The sequence below is a fragment of the Haliotis asinina genome, chromosome 11, assembly GCF_037392515.1.
Source record: "Haliotis asinina isolate JCU_RB_2024 chromosome 11, JCU_Hal_asi_v2, whole genome shotgun sequence".
Lineage (NCBI taxonomy): Eukaryota > Metazoa > Mollusca > Gastropoda > Lepetellida > Haliotidae > Haliotis > Haliotis asinina.
In genome coordinates this window covers 48641256-48668222 of record NC_090290.1, presented here as the reverse complement: position 1 = coordinate 48668222, position 26967 = coordinate 48641256, and the positions used below count along the sequence as shown (strand labels likewise).

The 26967-nt window shown below is 40.9% G+C and overlaps 2 protein-coding genes across 2 annotated transcripts; both read left to right on the top strand.

Moving 5' to 3' along the window:
* Nucleotides 1-290: 290 nt before the first annotated feature.
* On the top strand, nt 291-725 carry LOC137255494 (octapeptide-repeat protein T2-like). Its single transcript, XM_067792930.1, has one exon. The coding sequence runs from the start codon at nt 291-293 to the stop codon at nt 723-725; it is 435 nt and encodes a 144-aa protein (XP_067649031.1).
* Nucleotides 726-16286: 15561 nt separating this feature from the next.
* LOC137255493 (uncharacterized) lies at nt 16287-20606 on the top strand. Its single transcript, XM_067792928.1, has 4 exons — nt 16287-16341; nt 18486-18920; nt 19771-20151; nt 20233-20606. The coding sequence occupies exons 1-4, from the start codon at nt 16287-16289 to the stop codon at nt 20604-20606; spliced, it is 1245 nt and encodes a 414-aa protein (XP_067649029.1).
* The last annotated feature ends 6361 nt before the right edge of the window (nt 20607-26967 follow it).

Sequence of the window (26967 nt, the reverse complement as noted above, 5' to 3'; positions counted from 1 at the left end):
CAGCAGTCTAAATAATCGACGGAGCTGTTATCCGATAACACGCATGAAACAAAAAAACCCAGCAAAACAAACCCTAACCCGACCACGCTCCACAGTTTGTCATCCGAAGATAGACTATAGACTGGCACACCCAACACAGGGTATGTTGAATCTAGTCACTTGAGCCGTGAATATTGATGAGTTTGGCCGAAACTGATATCATTAGCATTGATTTGTGCTGGAAGTCCATTTTTGTGATTAGGAGAAAACACCCTTCGCCTAGTGACGGAGTATACCTTTATACTACTGACATGGCAGGCAGGCAGGCAGGCAGGCAGGCAGGCAGGCAGGCAGGCAGGCAGGCAGGCAGGCAGGCAGGCAGGCAGGCAGGCAGGCAGGCAGCCATGAGGCAGGCAGCCAGGCAGACAGACAGACAGACAGACAGACAGACAGACAGACAGACAGACAGACAGACAGACAGGTGGGAGGGTGGTCGGGCAGGCAGGCAGCAGGGAGACAGACAGACACAGACAGACAGGCAGGCAGGCAGGCAGGCAGGCAGGCAGGCAGGCAGGCAGGCAGGCAGGCAGGCAGGCAGGTGGGAGGGTGGTCGGGCAGGCAGGCAGCAGGGAGACAGACAGACACAGACAGGCAGGCAGGCAGGCAGGCAGGTGGGAGGGTGGTCGGGCAGGCAGGCAGCAGGGAGACAGACAGACACAGACACACAGGCAGGCAGGCAGCCATGAGGCAGGCAGCCAGGCAGGCAGGCAGACAGACAGACAGACAGACAGACACATGACACAGACAGAGCCATGAGGCAGGCAGCCAGGCAGGCAGCAGGGAGACAGACAGACACAGGGAGACAGACACAGACAGACACAGACACACAGGCAAGCAGGCTATCATGTAGAATGTGGGTTTTCAGTTTGCATGTAATGTATCACAGGCAATGCATCTATAATTCATCAACCTGAGTCCCTCTGAAACAAATTTGCATAATAAATATAATCAGCTAAACTTCTAATGACATTCAAATCCACTGGTGCCAAAAGTACATACCCATGAAGATCCGAGTAAGAGTCGAACGTCAGTAGCCTATGTATGTCGTAACGTGGTCTGCACCACACAGCTGGAATAGTGATGGGTGCGGCGTAAAACTAAATTCACTCACTAGAGACACTGAAATAGCCCATTCACTTGTTATAGTCATATTCGTAAAGCAGATTTCAAGCATCGTATCAGTAAGCTCACCTGTTATTAAATGTTTAGTTAAATTGTTTTTTTATAGGTTTATACAGAATGCGGCTTACAACGAAGCTCACTCATTCTCCCAGTCAAGCATATTACGTCCTGCATGTCAACGTTATTTCATCTCCACGAGTGTCGAGACACTATGTCTAAAGTATGAGGCAGTCGTAACGCTGTGACGTTATGCGAAACTGACTTGCGCACTGCCGGCGATATATTGACCCAGTCTTGCGCTGGGAACTAGGTACAAGCAGACTGCTGTCGAGGTAGAGCTTATATCACTTTACATATTTCATAAAGGAAGGATAGTCTTATTGACTGTACGTGGATAAGATGGAGATATTTTCTGTCGTGATTGTCTTTCTTCTGCGAGTGGACGTGTTTCATGTGGGTGAGTCGGAAATGTTATTTTCAGTGTTGGTAAATTTAATAGATGTAATTTTACGTTCAGAACCTGATTTCACACCGCTTTTTCTAGAGAGAGATGTTTATACGTACAGTAAGCGAGCCCACAGGCCCCATGCTACATTACGTTTGTTCTCATAGGTGATAAGGATCGCCACATTGATAAATGAGAGCACGGTAGACAGGCTTACATCTTTTCTTAAGTGCTTAAAAGAAAATTTGGATTGGCAATTTAAAATAAAACTGTAATTAGAGGTCAGCCAAAAAACTATTATTTTCTGAGTAATATTCCCTGATATATCCCAACATTACTGGGAAATAAGACATTTAAGAAAGTCATTAACGACAAAGAATATTTTAATGAATTTATGTATATATTCAGATGTACGGGGTTTGCTAATATGTACAATGTCACTGATGTAATGATAAAAAGGTTACCAAACCATGAGGTTTTGTTAGACAATAAAGTCGGAATATTGCCGAGTGCCACGTTAAATAACACGCAAATTATAAGAGTAATATTTTTTCACCAGTATAAAAGACTGATGATATTATATAAAAAGCATGAAAATGGTGTAAACACGGTGGTCATTTTCAAACATGGTGCATCAGTGTTGAAAACGATGGAATTCCGAACTCTGACTTGTACCACAGATTAAGGTGAATATTTCTTTGCCTCCTCATGTATTTGTGACCAGCGCCTCTTCTGGGTCAGGATAACTTCATCTGAAACTGATTCAGAAATACGACTTCGATTTTTTTTTTATTTGGAAAGGACTGTTTTGTGGAAAATTCATCATGTTCTGTTAGGATTATCAAAATCCCAGTTTTGTCTGATATATTCTGTCATTAAACATTTCTATTCAGACCACAGCAGTGACAGCATCGCGTCTTTAATACGTTACACGAATAAGTGCGGACTGTTGCTTTCAGAAAAGGTTGGTAACGAACGGTTTCAATCAGCAGTGGAATTCTTAACAAGGGAAATGTAATAGCCCCCAGTTTAGTTCATCAGAGCAGATGTCACAATTTATAAAATAAAATATTTTAATGATTTGAATGACTGAAAAGGGACGTAAAGACATAGAGTATACTAAACGACCTTTCGTGTAATGCCATTTTTATTAAACGAGTTAATGATTTGATACTAAATCTTTAACGAGTTTAATGAAAATGATATTTCACGGAAGCGAGTGTAGTATTCTGTTTATTACTCGCCAACATAAATTGACAGAGACTGCGGCGAAATTCCCTACAGTGTGAGGACACTCAGCTTTCAAATCAAGCAAGGTCTAGTAAAATCGCGACATCAACATTAGCATTGTGACGTCACAACTTTGAACCATTTTGACGTCATACGTCAAGTGGTATTGTGTACTAGTGTAATATTGAAGTAAAAATATTACACTGCAGTATCTTCAACGGGCGAGTAATAAATACCCGTACAAAGCGACTGTGCATTTGGCCATTGGGCAAAGGGATTCAGAGGAACCAGGTGCACGCTGAGGGACCAAAGCTTATTATGCATTTCGTTATAGTTTTATGTGTGTCATTAAAAAAGCCACCAAATTCTTAACATGGATCGGTCTGCCGGGAAAGTATAAAAAAATAAAAAAGACACAATTATCTGAATAATATTCTTGATTATCATTTGTTGTAATTCTTATTACCATTTTTCGTGTTCTTTGGTGTTGTGCCAGCGACAGTTTACATGACGAGACGATACGTGTAGGTTCTAATCGGCGGCGTTGGTAAAAAAAGTGTCTTTGTTGGTTCCGCAATGAAATTAGAAGGGTCGGTCGGGCGATGAGAATTAGAAAAATTATACAATTGTTGCCCTAGGTAAAATAGAACAACATATTGATGCTGGTGAGATATAAATCCACCAAAATAAGAGGGAATATCAAAAAGTGAGCCTCATCAGGACAATGATATAACTGATATAAGAATTTTTGTGTGACATATTATCTGTCAGCCTCAAGCAAATTGTTTTGCTGTGTACCAACCACCAGTATAAGTAAACTTAATCTGAGTCTAACAAAACCCAGTTCGCATTAGGTAACCTTTGAGCGACCTATGACCGCCCAATCAAATGCGAGAAGGCCGAAGGGATTTAACCACTCAGACAACGGCTACTGTATGGGGTTTGGCGGGACTTCACTAGTCATCAACACTGATCGTATAATAAACAAAAATCCGCATAAAACACAGGTATTTCGCCTGGAGTGATCGTCAGTTACAGAGACACATGTTCTAGAAGGACGTGTCATTAACGACAGAAAACATGAAGGCTTGTTTCATATTATTCCTGATTTGATCCAAGGCTCGTTTGCAATAGGTCCAATTTCACAGTTTGGTTCAGAAGTAGCATAAACGAGATTTTCTTTCCTTGACCACCATTAGCAGTGTTACAGTATTACATGTTACAGCGAGTCATTGTCGACATAAGGTGGCTGAGGAAGACCTGTCTTCAAATTTAAGGCAAGACTCAACGTGCCCTGTTGGTTTAGAAGTGGCACAAACAGCCTTCTCATTTATTAGCCCACGTGGGATATTTTGCGGCACGACTGTGATATCTGGCAGGGGAGCGAGACTGAATGTTAAAAATAATGTGGTCCATTGTCCTCTAGAAAGTTGATGGGAGGTGTTGAGAAGCGTATAGCGTCGTCGCGCTGCCGTGCGTCGGCCAGCACTTCATCGATGACCACACGGGAGGTTCTGCAATGTGAAGTGATTCCTCCTTCCACCAAATCCAGAGCGTAGAACATAATACGACTTATCTTTCTGTAGAGTATAGTATTAGAGTATAGTATTAGTATAATATAGTATTAGTATTCCTGTAGAGTATAGTACTAGCAGCGCGAGTATAACGTCAGCATACACTTGTTAGATGTGAGGTCTTTCACACTGCGAAGACTGCCGTACATATGGATATAAAAGACACCAATGTAGGTAATACAAAGGCGTGACACATTTATCGAGTGCTACATTCTTGGACTTGATCATTTTGTGACAACTTTCCTTCTTTCTGTCTTTCTTTGCTGTCCTTTTTGAGTAGGCCAGTCATTATTTCATGATCGGAACGTTTTCAACGGTGTAAAAGCAAGCAGTGAACAATACGATTGGCTTGGCCAATCAATCTGTTGACTTTCTTGGGACGGGACAATAAAAACAAGATACAAAAGTATATATAGTATGTTATTGTTATCTGGCAAGCTCAAGTATTTATTTAATTATTTATTTAAAATGGAACACATGCAAAGACCTAAAAGACCCACTGTTCCATCCGACGTCAATACACAGGCAACAATTTCATTCGATGTCGATAAACAGGTTGATGTCAATAAACAGACACTGTTCAACCTGCCATAGATAAACACATTTACGGCCATTGTTCTATCTTATGTCTATAAACATGTTTATGACAACTGTTCCATCCGACGTCAATAAACACGTTGACGTCCACTGTTCCATCCGACGTCGATAAACACGTTGACGTTTACTGGGTGGGCGTAAGTCCAAGATACAAAGGATGTCAGAGTTGTTGCTTAGAATGGGTTTGGTTTGTTTTTGTTTGTGTTTTAACCCTGCACTCAGCAACATGCACGTTTTATGGCCGTGGCCTCCAAATAATCAATTGTGATCAACGTCATGAGCATGGGTCTGCGGATTGGGACATGATAACGAGCATCACCGTTAGAAAAGAAAAACATTTTACCGGTTTTTACCGGTTCAGACATAAAATCGATACGCATTGCTATACTTTGATCGAAATCCGGTTTTTCGACATGCTGTCGGAACATTTCGTAACACTCGGAAATCTTCGGATATTTCCGTTTTTCACATCTGAAATCAAGTTAGGTTCGGTTTGAAGTTGTGTTCCTAATTTTTGTTGATTGTTTCGCAATGTTTTAGATTTGAATGTTATAAATAGTGATTCATTAATGTCCAGTGATGTCTGGTTATGTCCTGACCAGGTCAAGTTGCCGTCTAAAATCTCCTAAAGTCTTTTATTTTTATCATTCTTGCAATATATTGCAATACGTATCGCAATATATGCTTCCGAATCGCAATTTATCGCAATATGAAAATGTTCTGCAATAATCACCCCTACTGTCAGTCGACATACAGGCTGCTGAAGACCAGTTCTAACCCGGATCTTTATGGGTAGCTTAGAAATGATGCCGCAAATGAACCATAACATCTGTCATAGTCGTTCCAGTCTTCTGATACCAGAGTGACGTCCATGTTCAACGACCCACAAATCGAGCTTCAAAGCCTCCGACCCAACGTAACTAATCCTTTCACAGACGTTACGCTCATAATAACCTTTCCACAAGATAATTATAGTCAAAGGACTCAAAACATAGTCTCCGGTGTGTGAGCACACGAGGTGATGGAAAGTTTCACTATTGATTGAAATCGACTTAAAGTGCTCATGTTTATCACGTACATTACATTTCTGCAAGTTTACAATCGAGTTTGATGTTAATAGGGTTGAGCAGGAAAAAGGCACAATGACTGAGAAAACCTGAATAAAAAAAATAAGATAAATGAATTTTGTTGTTGTTGTTGTTGTTGTTGTTGTTCTTCTTCTTCTTCTTCTTCTTCTTCTTCTTCTTCTTCTTCTTCTTCTTCTTCTTCTTCTTCTTCTTCTTCTTCTTCAGTACGATTTAAGAGTAACCTTTCCTCTAAACCATAATGAATAAAGCCCTTTCCTTTCCATGGCATATGAACTGACGGATTGTGTCACATTCCATACAGCATTGCAAATTATATAGAGGTATTTGTAGAGCGCTAGTTCCGCATCACTGAGGGACATGCTCAAAGCGCGTATCGCATATATGCATATATACAGGACATACAACAGTAGGTACAGTTAGTGGTAGCGTTGGAAGAGATACGTTTTAGCCCAGATTAAAACACAGATAGCGTAGGTGCACTCTTGAGGTTAAATGGGAGAGAGTTCCATAATGAGGGAGCTGCATGTGAGAAGGATCGAGCCCAAAAGATTTCAATTTATATTTTGGTACAGTCAAGAGCAGTTGGTCAGCTGATCGGAGATCAACTTTACGATCATGTACATGTTGTATACAATGGTATATGGGGTTACATCCGATATATGTTCTACATAGTCACGATATCCATGATATCCTGCTATACACATTGTTATATCTGATATAATTACCATAAACTGCATGTCTTAACATCATAGCATTAACATAAGATGTTTCATGTTGTACATAACATCATGTATGACATATCATGGAGCAATATTCTCTCTCTCTCACTCACTCACTCACTCAATCTTCATGTACATAAGCAATTCCAGTACATATATTACGGTGTTTTCTAGGGTGTCTGTCCTGTGATTGAGCGTTCCTTCGACGAAAAACAAATTCAGTTTCCAATATTGGCACAACGTTTATTCAGGTTCCTGAGTACGTTTTGTTTTACGCCACTTTTAGCAGAGGTCTCACCACAAGTGAGTTTGTTCAAAACTGCCTCTTTTACACAGCAGAAAATGGGTACCTGTTTGGATAATCTCATGTGACTATAACCTTCCAGCGCCTAGCAGGCAGCTTGGGTTATCCTGGGTAATAATCAGGTTCTGTTACGAGCTGCGAGCAATTACTTGGTGTTTGGAGACTGTGCGCCATAGAAGATAACTTATCACTATTTTCACGGCGGGGGAAACAAGAAATGGGTTTATTGTACTTATACGGAGAATCGAACCCGGGTACTCGATGGGAAGCACGACCGCTCCAGGTTGGATGAATGGAATATGGTGAACAGGGTGTCCCCATTTCCCTATACGTTCATCTACCCACTCCTCCACTGACTCTCATATATCAATCTATATAACAGCCAGTTATGTGATCACACCCGGTTTCAATGTCACAAAGGGCTTATCCATAATTAAACCAATAGAAGCCAGTCAAGCAATGTTAGTTTGCAGTTCGTTTTAGATATCCTTTTGGAATATAGATTCCAATGGATACACGTCTTAAATTTCGCCATCCCTCAGATGAAAAGACAAATTTATCCTACAGCGAGTACATGCAGTTAACTTACAGCAACATTCCCAGGAGGTTCATGCGACGTCTCATCACTACCATGGACATGAGACGTGCAGCTGCTGCTGATGCCAATGGAGTTCACACCCGTTATCGACGTTAACGGTTGTTTCCCTTTTAAAGACAAAACCTTCATGCGTTATGTGGTTTCATGTCATGCGTTATGTGCTTTCCACATTGATTTATTGCATTTTCGTGTCATGTGGGGAATAAACACACTAAGTGCTTTCTTATCGTGAGTTATCGTTCTCTCTTCTGAAAGTACAGTTAGTAGAAAAAATGCCATGTTTCCACTGATTGTCAATACCGACATTTCACACTAGTCCCGTTTCTTTTTGGGGTGAGTATAGTTACCATAGTTACAAAACTCACACAGACTCCGAGGACAGGAGTTGTGCCCAGAAAGCGAAAAGTCGGTGTTCGATCCCAAAGCAGCGTTAAGATGGTCCTGGTTATTACCTTGTCTGGCGCCCAGGAAGACCGATAGCTTTGTGATTAAATCTTTCGCTTGTAACGTCACGATCCCCTACTATGAAGAAAGAACATTTCTGCTGTCCCCTTCCATTGTATTGCTGGTGCTGAAGGCTGAAGTTAAAACTGAACTCACTCACTCACCCCGTGGCAATAGTAAACGAGTACTTTGTGTTAAGTTCTTGTGACGTAGCGGGACTGAAAGAATCACTTTGAGCTCTCTACTGCTATAATCAGTGGATCTTCAAACAAAGCCGGTCTGAAATGTTTACTCAGAGGCCAAAGTTATTTTGAAATAGTTCCTGATTGATAACCTGGTGAATGAATGAACGAATGAACGAATGAATGAATGCTTGATTTGGTTCAATGGATGCATGAATGCATGAATGAATGAATGAGTGAACTGATGAATGAATGGTTGCTGGTTTGGTTGAATGAATGAATGGTTGATTTGGTTCAATGGATGCATGAATCCACGTATGAATGAATGATGAATGGATAGATGAATGAATGAGAGAAGGATAGTTTTGGCTGGTTGGTTTGGTTGAAGGAAGGAAGGAATGATCCAGAGAACGGATGAGTTACGTTTGTCAAGGTAACACATAAGCAGCTGTTGTTCGGATAGAATTTGCATATATCAGGTGTTCTTGTGGATTGTTGATCATTACATTGATCTCTCAATGTAAATTTTTGTGTTTGTTGTGTCTATGTCACAACAAAGTATTCCTTTTAGTATAAAAACAAAAATGTTTTGATTCTCTCCTATCGATCTTCGATAAATTGCTGCTGGTTAGAATGTAAATATCGTTGTGCATGTCTCTGCTTCTTCTTGTAGATCTGTATGTTTATGTTCGGTATTGCTAATGTGGAAATATATTTCATGGAATCTGCACAGTATTGATGGAACCCACGCATCATGACGTGAAAGAACCTTCTCGAACACTTAGTTTATCTGAGAACACAGGAGAAAATGGGTTCCCGGTGGGATCAGTCATTTTGTATAATAAACATTCTACCATGACTCAAGAAAATACTGGATCCTGATTGGTTGTTCAAAAAATTCAGATGACATAAATTCTGGATTGACGCTTATCTGATTTAGGGCCGTTTCACCGCGCATGAACGAGTCTTATTGTGAGAAATACATCCGTTTGACCACAATGATGGCGGATCATAACAAGAACTCCATAGATTTTGATATTACGCGTTCGGTTGCAATTGAAATTTAGTCGCCATCAATTCAGTACAGCATGTCCCTGATTTTCAAACCAGGTTTATCTACTAAATATTTCTATCATAAATGTCTTGGTGTCTTTTTAATGAGCAACAACATCGGGTGATAAGTTTGTTTTGCCCGGTAGTTTGTTATGGTTTACACATTAAAAGCAGCATGAGCAGAGAGGTGATCCTGGTACAATCTGGCTTTTAAGGGTCATCACCAGCTCAGGGCCCCTGTCCCCTCTACACGCAGCCCAGACAGCGATTGGGACTTCTTCCAGGAAACGCTGCCTAGTCGAACCCACCAACAAGTTTCTGGACTCTGCACCACAGCAGCAGCATCCGAGCAGTATTATCATCAGGACCCGGACACTCTTCTGATCTGCACCAAGAGACCAGGAGGTACCAAACCAAGGCCACATAGAACAATAGCGAGTCTGACGACAGTGTACTTGCAATCGAAGCATTTCAAAGGCGAGGTCCGCACATTTAGCATGTTTTTTCCCGAATCTTGCAAATCACGTTGTTGTTGTTGTGATAGGGACTCCAATGATATAAATAGATCCATTGGCTTTCGCAAATACGACAACATCAGGCATGTTGGTTGGAATCTTCTGATGCGTCCTGGACAGGTTCTGGCCGGAGACAGAAGTAGAAACAGCGAGCCATGCCATCGTGTCTTTTCAGGTATGCTGTTTGTGACAAAAAAGAACATCTGCTGACACCGTGTTGGACAGATGTAAGCAACAGTTCATATTGATATTTTGCTTCAGAATCACACTTTTTAATTGGCGATTGTGACGTCACTGGTCCTGAGCAGCAATTGGGATACGATGACATGCAAAAATCGAGCCTGCAAGCCTTACCACACGATCGCCTTAGTCGCCCTTTACAACAAGCATTGGTTGCTGAAGACCAATTCTAACCGGGATCTAGTCCATGTTCATCATCCGCTAGGAGAGATACCCGACGCATTCAGACGCATTATCTCTTGGGGGGTTATATACATATTTAAGGTGCTCTTTATAATACGACATCTTGCTAATGCTAGAAGTCCTATGGACAGGAAGTACTGACGAGTCATTCAGAAGCGTAGGACATTTCGACTGCTGAATTCAGCTCAGGTTTTCAATATTGTATAAGCCATTTTACCGGGGTATGTTGTTTTGGTCGTTGTTAAGACTGTATCGTTTATTTCCCCAAGCCTCGAAATGAATATGAGATTCACATAAGGTACACATATCAATACATGGAGGGGTTGCTAGATGCTAATGACGTTGGTTGATTAGTTCGTTGGCTGGTTGGTCGGTCGGTGGGTCGGTCGGCTGGTTGGTTGGCTGGCTGGTTGAAGCCGCATTTAGCAATATTCCTGCTGTGAGGCGGCAGGTAGAAAATAAATTTACATAAAATCGAATCTGCATCACACAACCCAGTGATCAACATCATGACCAATTCGAACCCGGATCTTCACGGGAATCATAACATCAATGTTGCCGTTAAGGTCATCGTATACTGCATCAAAGATAATAGTTGTTTGTCGATTTACTAGTAAGGTGGTTCGGCTAGTCGGTACTGTGTGTTCGTTCCATTTGAGTAATTTATCTAACTGCCAAGCGGATATCAATATACGAGCGGGCACTTGAAACACTTGGCTACCCCAGTGTGACTCTTCTCATTGGGAAGGTGATGTGGCTGAATAACGGAATGAACCTCTTCTCGAGGTTGATTTCTTTGCGCGGAGGTTTAGAAGCTGGAAAGAACAATATTGACAACTGATAACAATTTAACTTTTATTGCGTAAATGCTTGGCAACGGTACAAGAATAAATATAAATATAAATAAATATAATTATGTATACATGTGACAATGGTAGATAAAAGCGAAAAAGAACCAAAAGTCAAAGTATAATTGTAAACTTAGATATTACATGAATGTACATAGCAAGATCTTTAAGATTTCGAGTTTCTTTAGAGGAGAACATTTTGTTGACTTTCCACGGAGATATTCAATTCGGGTAAGAAGGTAAATATGTTTGTCTACACAGTAATATAGCATGATGATCGCATTTCAACAGATAATTCATCTCCCACTGTATACGAGTTACATAAAGTGCACAGACGATATTCTCTAGGAACATTTGTCAAACGGCCAACTTCTATTGGGAGGTGACGATTGCTTGTACTGAATTTTAAAATCGAGAAATAAATATGTTTTGGCAGAAAGAGATATCTCTCAAATTCTATATTGTTTTTCGAGTACGATAAAAAGATTTTGAGCTCTGTACCATGCAGGTATGCCGTTTCTGTAACAATTGCAGAAAAACGTTGTACAGAGAAATGGATTATGAAATATTTCAGTCAAACCACAGTCATTTAGTGTCTTTCTTACAAATTCAATCCTGAGAAATACATTGATTACAGAACTAGCTTGCAGCATGATAGAATATATGTTATAAGATAGTTTGGCCTGGTGGGTGTTTGTAACCATTTTGTGCCCAAAACATATAAGTCTTTTGTATAATTTGATATACTTCGGGTATTGAGCAAATTCTCCGTATATCATGTAATCTGGAGTTGAATTTCGAAGACCTGCAGCAGGCTTCACAAATTTTATATGTATTCTTTCAATAAAACTGATGTTTTCCAACACCAAAAGTTCACATCCATATAATAAAATTGCTTCTGTCATTACACCGAAAGCTGAAAGAGTGCAGTCAAGTAGTAATTTTATATTACGTGATTTTTTCAGAAGAGAAAACATTGCCTTTGCGCGCAGCATCAAGGAGCACATTAGAGATATCAGTAACAATGTTACTCACAAATTGTTTGTCGACAATTTCACTTGACATATTTTGGAGCCGATCAAGTATGATGTCAAGCTTCTCCACATCAAAAACGATTAGGTTGATTTGCGTCCTGGATATCTATCCCACACCATGACACACGCTCTTCCGAATTTGTCGACCTGTCGAATGCATTTCAGGGCAAAACGTTCATTTCTCCAACGGTAAACAAGCTGTCTTCCATCTCGCCAGAGAAGAAGAAATTGTGATTCATCACTGAACCAGACTTGCCTCCAGTTTCTAAGGTTCCAGGTCCGAACCATACACACCACCTCAAGCGATTACGCCTTTGGAAGTCTATGAAAACATGGGCGACAACTATTTTTTTAAGTCTAATCCCCACTTCACGCCATCGATTCTTGACAGATGGCCGGAAGGTCTTCTCAAGCCAGAGATGCACTGTGCAGTCTCCACGACTGTGGCAAGACGATGACACAAATGAGCAACCCATACATATCGGTCCTGGGCTTGGGTGGTAACTCTTGCACGTCCACTTCTAGGGTGATCTTGGGTCTGCAGGGAACGATGACAAAGGCAATATATTGTGCTCTTCTGAACATCAGATGAAACCTCTTCCCAGCTTCTAGGTGGCCTGTTTCGACTGATGAGGTACACATGTTGCTCTATGATTCCCTCTTTTCCAGGTAAACACCCGGAATCGGGTGATCAGGCTCACTGTGTTTGACACATGTCATCGCATCTCAGCTGATTAGATCGTTGCTCATGCTGTTGATACTGGATCGTCTGGTCCACCGCCATTTTGCTTGAATATGAGTGAGGCTTTAAACAACAAACAGCACCTACAAAAATCGCTGTGGGTGAATACGCTCTTCGAAAAACCGAAAGTTGCCAGGAATCGACTGCCATTTTCGTGCTGTGCAGTTAAATACACACTTTTATCCAAGCGATGAAATCATGATGTACGCAGGCCTTTAGGATGTAAATTAATATCTGTAGCAATAAGAACTCATACTAGGCACCGAAATCCTCTCCTGGCATTATGGCATTTATGTACGCAGTACCAAATTCGATAATAATGTCTTGATCTAAATGTCAAATGGTGCGACCATCAGACTCGAAAGCTGCTGATATTTTCACTTAAAAAGACATTAGTAATTAATACAACGATTATCTGATACAGCTTATCAGTGTACTGCCTTTGTGGGTTACAAAAAAATAACAGTGTGAAACTAGTTTTTGATAGTTTGACATTGTCTGTATTGATCAACTGACTTTCGGTATTTCAAAACATCTATTGCTTGCATTTCGAAAAGAAAACAATGAGTCAATGATAAGTAAACACTATTGTTATTTCATGTTTTTGTGTGCTCATGCTTATTCCTACTTACTAATCAATGTAGTTATACCCTACTTTAGCGGACAGATGGTGTGATGATAACGGATTAGAGTAATGGTCAGCTAGTTGGCCGGCTATAGTCTGTTTTCAGTGAGTAGTTCTCCAGGGACTGCCTAGTTTAGGTCAAGTACCTTTTTATTGTAGTGGGACAACTTACTCTTCAAGTGGAGCACCTAAGTTAAACATAGGTGTCCAGCAACTCTGAATAATGTAAGCAACGCCCACATTGGCTATCCCAATACTGTCCACCACAGCTGTGAAGGTGTATATACGCCTACGCCAATCTCACAAATTATTAAAATAGAAATTCAAAAATAAATTTACTTAATCATAACTGTTTACGGGCTGTGTTAGACACAATATAAGCTCTGCCTCCAAACATTTGTCCACAATCGATATATTTCTGTTTGAAACAGATGGGAGATATTGATGTATAGGGATGAATAGGGTCATCGTGTTATGATATGATCACGACATTGATTAACTGTATTTAGATTTTATATGAAATACATACAAATAAACTACATCTGCCACTGTTCCATCTTAATTCCATTCCAGTTGGGTAGATCCATACTCATGCTGTTGATCACCGGATTATCTGGCCGCCACCACTTCGCTGGAATATTGCTAAGTGCGGCGGCGTTAAACAATAAACAAAAAACCCAACACCGGTACTGTCTTACTATTTTACACCGGATCGTCACGGGATTTGAATTTTAAGGGTTGAGTTCGATTTTGTACCGACGTACTGATATACTGAACGTAACTTATTTTTAGAATTCCTTGGAAAACCAGTTCTCCTGGGACTGCCTACTTTAGGTCAAGTACCTTTTTACTGTAGTGGGACAACTTACTCTTCAGGTGGAGTACCTGTATTTTTCGATAATCGTAGAAGTTCCTTGTTCTGTCCAAATGTTCTGTAACACTAGTGTTTATTTGGACGTGTTCGTCCGATCTGAATTGTTCGGGGGACATTTCAGAAGTAGGCAATCGACGGTCATTTCTCCCTGTTTACTCCCAACTCTGTTTACTCAACTGTGTCGAGAGCTAAGTTATTTACCTCCGGCGAAGAGAGATCTAAATGTCTGTCGATGCATCTTTTGTCGCATGTCTCCGATAAATTAGAAGTTGCTGGACAAATCGCTTGTCCCGATTTGCTGATAATCGATCTTTGTTGATGTTAACTGAGATATTTAATGGGTGTTTTTAGGTACTGTTAGCTGCTGAAGATTTCACTATGAACGACGACATATATTATTTTTTCATTCTTATATCATTACATCTTATCCTGATCTCGGGATAAGAGTTTCATAAAGCATAAAGCACTGATACCATTTTCCCCACCAATCAGAGATACTCAGGAATCATCTCTAATTATGATCAGAATGATCGATCACTAGAATGTCTGGTCCAGATTCGATTATTTGCACACCGCCGCCATATAGCTGGAATGTTGATACGTGCGGCGTTAAACAACAAACAACCAGCCTGAAGACGAGGCTTTTGAAAGAAACAGAAATAAAAATGAAATTGTTGAAAGATTTAACAACAAATTGAATTGAGTACTGTTATTTAATTGAAAATAGAATGCCAGAGAAACTATATAACTGGAATGTTGCACGATCAAGCATAATTGGCCATTGCAGTCCAGAAATGTTCATTGTAATCCAAAATAATTAACATGGTTATCCGACTCCGAAATTCCAAAAGTGCCAGGATGATTGTCTCTACTTTTCTTCTGTGATGCACAATTTAAGAAGAATGCTAACCCAGTCTCCACCTTAATTATAATCCTTGTATTTTATGACATCAGGTGTAGTTTCCTTAATCTATCAAACTATTGACAATATATGGAATGAAAACGATAAAATATAACACATTTTCCGAAGAAACCGACCTTAGACCTACCCATACACCGATATTTGTAAAACAATTTAGCCATCCATAGTGTTAAAATGAAATGAATGTGTAATAATAACGACTTTTCGGGGAATCGTAAGATCACGATTGGCTGAAAGTGTTGTGTGAGCGCTTCTATAGCTGTCAAAATCATCTTAAATAATAAATGCTCCTGACAACCTAAGTATTGAATATCAGACCCTCAATAACATATGGTACTCATATAATCATTAGGGACACACACAATGAGAAAACTGAATTGCAAATTAACTCAAAATCTAGAGTAATTTATAAAATGTCAATGAAGCTTTATCCGCTGAGGCGTGCAGGTGTACCAACCTGCAGACAATGCTAGTAATTATTCAGGGTATTCCTTACCAAATATCATGTTGACATTTAGACTGTTCCCTATTTAGAGTTTGTAGGCGATCGTTCTCGTTTGGAGACAATTGTACCCTAACGTTTTCTGAATTATTTCGACATCTTGTTGTCATTCGCATGTAGCTTTATTTTTCTATGACTAGAATTGTTAATGCGTTAGTTTTCTTACACTGATTATAACAAGGAAATAGGCGTAAAATGGGTTGTAGAGAAACCCAGAATTAGAATGTTGTATTGGGTGTCTTGAGAATGAATGACAATGACCACATACACTAATGATATTTCTCCGAAATACTCGGGCGGTAGGGTAGCCTAGTGGTAAAAGCGTTCTGTTGCGGGTGAGTGAGTTGGGTGGGGAGGTTGCAAGGGTATGCCCCCCCCCCCCCCCCCCCTTCTATTTTCACCAGAAATGAACTACATCGGTGGAGAGCCTCTTGTTGGACAAGCTTATAACCCTTGGAACCGTGAGCTTTACCAAGATGTTGAATGTCAGCAACACCTATCGCTATAGCAACTGGCAACTCTGCCAAGTTAAGCAGGTGTCCAGCAACTCTGAATAATGTAACCAGTGCCCACATTGGCCTTCAGGCTATCCCAATACTGACCATCACAGCTTTGAAGGTGTAGATACGCTTACGCCAATCTCGCAAATGATTAAAATAGATATTCAAAAATATATTTACTTAATCATAACTGTTTGCGGGCAGTGTTAGACACAATATAAGCTCTGCCTCCAAACATTTCCCCACAATCAATATATTTCTGTTTGAAGCAGATGGGAGATATTGATGTATAGGGATGAATAGGGAAAAAGTTCCAAAGGTATGTGCGAATGTCCACTTTCGCGATTTCGTAAGCTGTGTTCTCATTGGTCAGTCTCAAAGGTTACCTGACGCGACCTCCCATAAGGTTTTGTTAGACTCAGTGGTGGAGTGTAACGAAAAGTACACATTGAGGATAAGTTTACTTAGACTGAATTCTAGTATCTCATAAAATTGGCGGATTTCGGAATTCAGGAATATATGCCAAGTAACTTGCGATTAATGTTTATAATATAGACTGTGAGAGAGGTATGTTCACTGTCTTACCATCGTTGACAAGGCAGGACAAAGCTTGTTTACAGAGTACAGTAACAGACCAACCCCAGTTCCGCACAAAAAAGTCAAACACTTGAATCCTGACAATCCCGGGAATCACAATTGGCCTTCAGCAAACCATGCTTGTCGTAAGGGGCGACTAACGGGATCAGGTGGTCACGCTAGCAAACTTGGTTGACACATGTCATCACAGGGGCTTGTATCGCTTTGAAACGGCGTTCGAAAGACATATAGATGTATTGACCCTACCCTAGTACTATATAAAAGGAAAGGGATGTAACGAGGAAACCACCCCCTCCTCGATCAAAGTTACATGTTACCGCGTAAAATATTTTTAAGGCCCATCGAGGCCAACGGATCGAAAGCCAGGTGATTTCCCTACAAAATGAGCTATAAATGGTCACAATCGGATCATTCTTTCAAAAGTTATACGCTACGAATCATCGAAAACAGCTACCTCCGCAATTTCACGCCAAAATCATGGATCACCCAATACGGCGAAAACTCACCTTTTAAATTCGTTTATTAATTCCAGCCACGTTGGCAGCACCAGCGCTGGGCTGGATTCGATCGGCCGCGGTATTCCGAGGGTCGGAAAACTTATTACAGCATCTACATGTCATTTTTTCGACAGTAAGCAAGCATTTTCACCAAAATAGCCGGCAATCCTACTCACATGTCGGCCATAAGCGACCTTGACATTCAAGTGAACTGAGCAGATCCGCACAAACAGACTCGGGCCATCCGATTGGCCATTTCCACTGTATATTTTGTTTCCAACCAGTCGGATGGCCCGAGTCTGTTTGTGCGGATCTGCTCAGTTCACTTGAATGTCAAGGTCGCTTATGGCCGACATGTGAGTAGGATTGCCGGCTATTTTGGTGAAAATGCTTGCTTACTGTCGAAAAAATGACATGTAGATGCTGTAATAAGTTTTCCGACCCTCGGAATACCGCGGCCGATCGAATCCAGCCCAGCGCTGGTGCTGCCAACGTGGCTGGAATTAATAAACGAATTTAAAAGGTGAGTTTTCGCCGTATTGGGTGATCCATGATTTTGGCGTGAAATTGCGGAGGTAGCTGTTTTCGATGATTCGTAGCGTATAACTTTTGAAAGAATGATCCGATTGTGACCATTTATAGCTCATTTTGTAGGGAAATCACCTGGCTTTCGATCCGTTGGCCTCGATGGGCCTTAAAAATATTTTACGCGGTAACATGTAACTTTGATCGAGGAGGGGGTGGTTTCCTCGTTACATCCCTTTCCTTTTATATAGTACTAGGGTAGGGTCAATACATCTATATGTCTTTCGAACGCCGTTTCAAAGCGATACAAGCCCCTGTGCATGTCATCGCATTCCTGTCCATACTCATGCTGTTGATCACCGGATTATCTGACAGCCACCATTTAGCTGGAATATTGCTGAGTGCGGCGGCGTTTAACAATAAACAAAAACCCAACACCGTTTTAGATACATTTCATACTAATTAAAACAACAGTTGACATTGCAGATGCAAGTGTGACAGTGCACACACCAAACCTGCAGAGTTACCTGCCCTTGGGACCACTAGGTGTCACTGTGCAGGAGCGAACTTCTGTCCGGTTCAGCCTTACCGCCTCCAACGATGCCCACATTGCTCTGTATACCCCGGTCAATGGGAATGTTCCCATGGATATATACGAAATTGTGATTGGTGGTTGGTCCAACACCAGGTCCGTTGTAAGGACACGTCAACAGGGGCCACCTAAAGTTTCGGAATCCCACGTTCCCCTAGACCCCTCTTCCGCCAAACATTTTTGGATCAGCTGGTCACAAGGAGTCATAAAGGTCGGAAGTGGACCCGAGGTTGGCATCAGCACCTTCATGGAGCTTGCAGACACCAGTTACAACGTGACGGCTATTGCTGTGATGACAGCATGGGGATCTACAGGAGATTGGCTGTTTGGTAGGTGACTGCAATATCAAGTGTACAGGTAGCCTGGGTGAGTGACACTCTACAGGAGACCGGGTGTTTGTTAGGTGACTGCAATATCAAGTGTACAGGTAGCCTGGGTGAGTGACACTCTACAGGAGACCGGGTGTTTGTTAGGTGACTGCAATATCAAGCGTACAGGTAGCCTGGGTGAGTGACAGTCTACAGGAGACTGGCTGTTTGGTAGGTGACTATAAATTAAGTGTACAGGTAGCCTGGGTGAGTGACACTCTACAGGAGACTGGGTGTTTGGTAGGTGACTATAATATCAAGTGTACAGATAGCCTGGGTGAGTGACACTCTACTGGAGACTGGGTGTTTGGTAGGTTACTATAATATCAAGTGTACAGGTAGCCTGGGTGAGTGACACTCTACAGGAGACTGGGTGTTTGGTAGGTGACTGTAATATCAAGTATACAGGTAGCCTGGGAAGGTGACACTCTACAGGAGACTACGTATATGGTAGGTGACTGTAATGTCAAGTATTTGAAGCTAAGCTGGGTGGATTTAGGTGAGGTGTTGTTTTCAGAAGGCTGTGGTTCGGTGTTATCAGAGAGATGAAGGAAGCATGTTGCAAGGACAATGAGGGTATCATGGAGTAGGTGAGGGGGTGGATGATGGTGTTGGGCGTGTGAGATGTTGTTATGATTGTGGCGTAGATGTTATGAACGTTAAATATAAACAGCGAGTGGGAGTTTTCACCATCAGGGAACCCAACCGTCCCATTTATACGATGTGATAGCTTCTTGAGTCACTTTGAAAGGGGTTTGCGTTCGTGATGCCTAAATGTTATATTAACGTTGTTCTGTTTATCATTTTACAGAGGAGGAAAGTATCAGCTCTAGTCTGTTGCCTTCGTCAACTATTCTGATGATGGGCACCTCGCTCGATACCAGTTACTTGGAGGACACAATGTCAAGTGACTGCATAATATGTACGTCTTCGATGACAATCTATTCATCGACTGAAACAATTTTTTATTCAGCTTTTCAAATATCGTCTACGTTAATCCAAACATTTACTGACACTGATACACACTCCACGTTCCTCGTAGTTACCTCCCTTTCGTCATCATCGTTTAGAGTACCCTCCCTTGTTTCAACCACGAGTGAAATTACTTCCACTATGTCGTCAACGGCGAAAGAACATATCAACATTTCCTCGTCACTTCCCGAAGCAACGTTCCTTGGGTCAACAGACATGAGTGAAATTACCTCCCTTGTTTCACCGATAGTAGTTATCTCCCCTACGCCTTCGCTACATCAAGTCTCAACACACACGACAGATATTAACGCCCATTTTTCAGTAACAATTGGAGCGACTCATACTCAGTTGGAGACCACATCCTCTGCGACCACGTCGTCTATGACCACATCCACCAACGGCAGTAACCTCTGTAGGTGTCACTGCAGATCACCGCTGAATCCTACATCCGGGGAATTCGAGGAAGTTGTGAACGCCATCGCAAAAACACTGTCTGTTCCCAAGCATAACTTATCCTCCGCCATAAGGAAGCGCAAGTCAATCCCGGATGAACGGCCCTCGTCTGTGGGCATCGGGTCTGGTGTAGTCTTCCTAGTTGTGCTTCCATTTGCGCTTGTGGTTTTGTCAGACGTTCAAACTTTGTTGTGTTTCTTAATTAACCGGACGAAGAGTTAACATGTGTTGTTTGTATATAAGTTTTCAAATTTTGTTATCGTTTGTTATTAAATGGTGACTTCTACAGAAAAATACGTTATTACTGTTTTTATGAAAGCGGTTTACTTTAGTAATGCTGCAAGTAATAGTAATATCTATAAATGTACTTATCTGTAAGTGTGCTGTCACTTAAAGGTCACATGCAACCAAAAAATCAAACATAATTAAAACACATTTATCACATATTCATGACATATAATATACACTGCTGCTTTTAAAAAAACAAATAAACACAATTATAAGCGTACAATCGCGATTCAAAAGTGCAATATTTTGTACTTGGGCTTACTTCCCCCGAAACGAAGCCCTCGGGAGACCGAACCCAGTCATAGCGGGTGGATATGCACTCAAGTGAAACGACGGCTTCCGATTGGCTGTTTCATTTGCTGATATGCTAGGTTTCATTGTGTGTACAGAAAGATGATCTGTGTGATGGGCATTTTAGAAGTATAGCCAGTCACCAGAAAGTAAAATTCTTTATGGATAACAACTTCTTTTAGTGTACTTGATCCGTCGTTTCAGTATGGATTCATATACTGTTGTCAAACAAAATCATATACACTAAAAGAAGTTGTTATCCATGAAGAATGTATATAGAGATGTTGGGTTTGGAAAATACATATTCTCTGAATTTGCGCTCGGTCCAATAAAAAACTCATGTCAGTAGAGATAGTAAACTACTGCGCGACTGGAATCTGTCATTCGTCCAAGTACAAAGCAGGACTTGAAACTGACAAGAGTTTGCACAAGTTTCCGTCAGATCCAGTCATCCGAAAAAAATGGATGTAGTTTGTTTGCAACCCACAGACATAAAAACATGTCATGTGTATCACACGTGCCTAATTACATAATGTGGCGGACACGTACGGGACTCGGGTGCACGAGTCATAAATCAGCTTATTTTCTTTATGTCGTATAGTCTGATAGGTGTTAAGTTCAAATCGCACGTGGTCAATGATTGAAGCTGTGTATTGCATGTTGTCTTTAGCAGACAGGCAGGCAGACATATAGGTGTGAATAAACCAGCCACTGAGCTTTCTCTGTGACAGAGACTGCTCACCACAATCAACATGGTTTTTTTTACGTAACGAGTAGATTATTTACTTGTTTGTGTACACAACCAAGATTAGACTACTGCTCACGACCTCAGTATGCATACTGTTTCAAGCTCCGCGAATCTATTCACTGCGCATGCGTTATGGACGCAGCGCAGCACAGCTGTTGAAACCAGTTTTCCCCCCAGCGCTGGGGGGAATTTAGTGAAACGTTTGAACTCCGATTTCGCGGGCTTTTTTTTCATCGCGTTTTTTTTCAACTTTATAGATTGAATTGGCATTTTTTATGATTTGTTTCGGTAATTGCATACCAAAAGGTACCAGAATCTGCAAAGTTGCGTTTTACGTTGCATGTGACCTTTAAGGAGGAACACAGTAAGGCAGGGTGAGAGTATTGACAGTGTCACCTTTGTTTATTCTAAGCGATTAATGGTAAGGACTTCTGTTGCGAGAGTGTATTTTCTGTTAATTGTATTATTAATTAAGTAATAATTGTTATTGGGTCACAACATTTATTGTTTTCAAAGATAATTATTATAGGTCACTTTTCGTATCATAAATGTTCACTTTAATATTTTGGCAGCCGGCTTTCAGGAAATGCTTTAGAGTTACCTCCTCTTGAGTTTATGTTTTGATTCGCTCTCCTACCCAGAGTTCCAACCAGCATAGTATCTCTGCCACAGGGCAGAAAGATGTGACGATTCGTAACATCTTACACAGTTCAGTCAATATAGTGTACAAACTTCATAACTGTTTTATTTTTGATCACTTTACACATCTAATTGAACATCTTTATTAAAATGCTTGCTTCAGATTCACTGAGAAATTATCCTAAAACGTGTAACACTATTTCGATTTGCGATCCTTTGTTTTCATTGGTTGTACGGCTCAACGTGCTGTCATCGAAGCCTAATGGATAGCAAAACATGCAGCCTGTTTGAAATGTAAATATGTATTACTGACGTAGTAGCAGAAAAATATTTACGTAACAGTGTAAAACATTAAGAAAACCTCATCGAATCGCTTGCCTTATGCCAATCTCAGCATACTAAAGAACGTACGCAATAGTTTACAATCAAGAGAAACGTCCGGTCACGTGATATACAAATTAACTTGTGGCAGTGGTGTTGTGTCATCGCTGCGCTGGAATGTGGTTTTGAATATTTTTGCATACTTCCGGGAGACTACTAGAAGATTCCACGTTGATGGCGATGGTCGTAAGTGCTCGACTACTAGAAGATTCCGCGTTGATGGCGATGGTCATAAGTGCTTGAACCTTCGGGAAATATTGACTGTGTATATATAAAGGCTAATTGCCGTGTTGTCGACATGGACACACGCATTTACTGGAGTACACTTATGGCTGCCTCCGTCAAAGCTTGACCTACATACCCGCTGCCTGACCATTCCCTGTGTTACGTACGCATTCTGCATAACTGTTTCTCACCCTCACATCAAGACTTCGAAGAGTTGACATTATAGTCGTGACTCATTACTTTAGAGTTGACTCAGTTGTATTGTACATGAAACCCCTTTTGTCAGTCTTTTGCATCTTGCCTATATTTTTGCTGAATAAAAAATATTGAAAATCTTAGACTTGCCAGTGTTATATTTTGCTGTTTCTGTGGGATTTCTTTCACCTTTTTTAACGCCCAATTTTTATCCGTAACACTTCAGCGTACATAATTATCAATTAATGAAAAAAAACATAGTGTGATTAACGCCTTGATTGTGTATGTTGATTATTTGCACAATACTCCTAAAAGTGTTGTAAAACCATACTCAGTCAGTCAGTCTTATAAGCAGTAGTAAAGTATGTTGTCCAACTGAAACTATTAAATCAGACTTATGAAATACCGGTTACTTACATATCTGAAGTTCACACAGCTGTATAGGTTTTAATAGGTAAATCTCAGCCTCTGCATTTTTTAAATTTTTTATTTATTTATTTATTTTTTTTTTTTTGGGGGGGGGGGAGAAGGAGGGGGTAATTTTTTTCTAGTATAGCATAATCTTGGTATATAACAGAGTCAGGAGCGAAGGACAACGTTTATGTTATCGATACAGACCCACCATGAGGGCTTTCCAGCGAGAGAAAGCCTCCTGCCGGGGGAGTCACTCAAGAGAATGTCTTTAGCCTCGCCCGCTGTCAATTCTGTGTACAGGATATTTCTTTCAACCGCAAAACCGGAGGAACAGGTGTTTATCCTTCAAATAATATTCTTCTTTTTGTGATACAGAATGATCTCTTTTACAGCGATTCAACTCCAAGACAATGAAATTCATCTTTCCCAGTTAGTTGGCCATGGTGGTCATGTTGTAACAGCTGTGGCCTTAGGACCAACTGCATGCACCCCAACTTTGGCCATAAAATTTTCAACTCATAAAATGAAGACTTTGATATTTTCTGTTAGAATCTGACAAAACTTTAACATTAACATCAACAAATATTGGATGTTACAAAACAATCTATACCAGGGTCTTATGAAGAAAGAAAGCCCATGGGTTGTAAGGCACCACTTGGAAAATAACTAAAATGAAGCGTGTTAACTTGACTATGAGGTATATGAATCTTGATGACTGTATACACAGTACATACAGTCTACACTTACCCCATGTTGCATGCTGCAATTAGAAAATAAAGGCATTCTGCTTTCATCATTTTTGCGGTCCTTTATCTGTAGTGTTCGGCTTTAAATGACATTTACCGGTCTTAAATCAACAGATAAAGGACCACAAAAATCCGTTTGAAATCCGGACACTTTCGCGCGCAAGAGCACAGAGTTGTGATGGGGCGTTTTTCCATGAATCGATATGGAATCGTCCAACTCAAGAACAGGATGTGCAAAGATTTAGACAAAACATTTGCAAAGTACAAGAACTTTATTTTGGATTCTCAAACAACTTGTTTGTGTCTCTTACATATGGATACAATGCTGTCAGTTACATAGTGTAGAACCCCTAAACAATTTTATGCAATTATATGCAACCGAAAAATCACCTCACCCCTAGAGTACATTACTATAGACTCGCCCATGACCTACAAGTAGGACGACTGTAAAGTGTTGTCTCTTCAAACTTTCAAAATTACTCACGGAAGTAATTATTAATCACCACGCTGCTGCTGTCAATTTGGAATAGACCAGACATGCCAGTTTTAATTTTGGACACTTTACAGTAGATGTCGATGGTGCAACAACTGACGATGCAGCGGGGACCAAAGACATCAGGTTACGGATAGGCCGAGTGTTTGCATTGCCGGTGTGAAGGATGGCTGAGTAATGGCGTTTCTGTGCTGCCGATGAATCGGTGTTGTAGGATGATAAACTTTGATGGTTTTTGTGACCTGTTATTTTGACAGTTTCTCTAGCCTCAACACCTGCATGTGATAAGAGTGTTACAGTGGTGGACCGAACACAATGGTTTGTGTACTGCTTACTAAGACCACATTTAACAGCGATTTGCTTCATAATTGTTTTTAGCATGTTATGGCCCAAAGGTTTTGTGGTATACCGAACATCGTCACTTTCAGAGACTCGTTTGTGTGGTTGTTGGAAAAAAGCCTGATTTGGGGGATTCAGTTTGGAAACAAATTTTCTAAATGACAGAACTGGATACAGAGGGGTACCGGTGGCATAGATGCGGGGGTTAGCATATTTATAGTCCCCGATACCGCCAGGGTGGTGTTTAGTGGCCTCGCTGTGAGTCATTGTAATACACTTGCAGCCAACATCGTCAACTTCAACTGCGAAAGAATTGACAGATAGCTCCCTTTGATTCTCACACCCCCTGCGCCCAAATCCCAATGTGAGGTCAAACCAAAGTTTGCTTTGAAGATCAACAGGATTATCAACGTTTTGCTGATTACGTATCTTTTCCAAACCCCCCTCCGAAATAGCATGGTGACGTTTGGCATTGTCGAGGCCTAACTGCTATATTTTTCGAAGCATTGCATTAAAGACGGTATTGGCACAGTGGAACTCTCTGTCTTGTAGAATGTTCACGTTCAAGCTGAACGGTGGCTGACGAAGATGTCTGTGAATCGCTGCCCGGATTCCGACATGTGAAGACTTTGAGTAAAAGTTGCCTTCGCTGATCTGGACCTCTGTATAGAGCTGCCTCAGGACTTTAGTCAACTCATCCACAGTGAGAGTCTCGAAATCTGGCAATTGTCCATGAAACTCTAGCCACTCTACATTGAATGAAAGGAAAACAAATATGACTTTACTGATTTATACTGAACGGTGAATTCTGTACTGCATTACGCGTTATTATAGATGTGGGTTTTTTGTATTGTTTTGGTTTTATTTTTTAATTCGTTTATCATATTTATAGGTCTTACGTTTTAGGATTTTCACACCCCAGGTGGTAGTTTGCAAAGGAGACTTGCTTCGGGAATCCAATACAATGGTCTCCAGTTCCTTCATCGGGGGAAATAATGTATTTTAAGTTTATTGCTGTTTATAATAATAAATTTCATTTTCATTTGAATTCATACTGTTTTGTGCTTTGTTTTGGAGTGGCAACCGTATGCAGTACAGTCTTGTAAGACTGTTTTGTAGAGCGGTGTCGGGTATTACCGAACAAGCAGCCGTCACTGAACAAAATTCCATCCCCGCATATATAGATATTGTGAGGTTCGTTTTGTGTATTTATTTGTCTTACGAGTGATGAAACATCGGGGGAATTACAAATTACGTGATGTGATGTAAGCAGTTCTGTAATACCCGGCACCGCTGTATGTGGAATCTAGCGTTAATTCAGTGACACTCAATGTGTGCCGAAAGATGTACCTGTATTCTCTTGTTGAAGAATTCCATTTGTAACGCTTGATTCCAGTAGGTCGTCATCGAACCATTCCGGTTTTAGATCAAATTCGTCTTCTCCGAATATCTCGTAGAAGGTGCCAAGGTGACACTCACCTATACTAATTCAAACGACATGTTTGTCTACAAACGAAAAGGTCAGCGAGGTGAAGCGGTCGACGTGTAATATGCGGTCCTTTGATTTAGGTTTAAGGACGGTCACGGGCAGCAGTCAACCAATCAGAATCGAGTATCTCACAATGTCGTGCTAGAATAGGCTATATATGAAAGAGAAAGATTTAAGAAATGGAACCAAATGAGTGACTTACTAATTTAAGGTTATAGTGATAGTTTGCAAAGTGTTAACTCATCCAAGACCACCAGCCATGGATCAGACGGTGCCGATTGCTGAACATCTTCGACTGATAAGGTTTCAAGCAAGCCCATCACTTCTATTTTTTT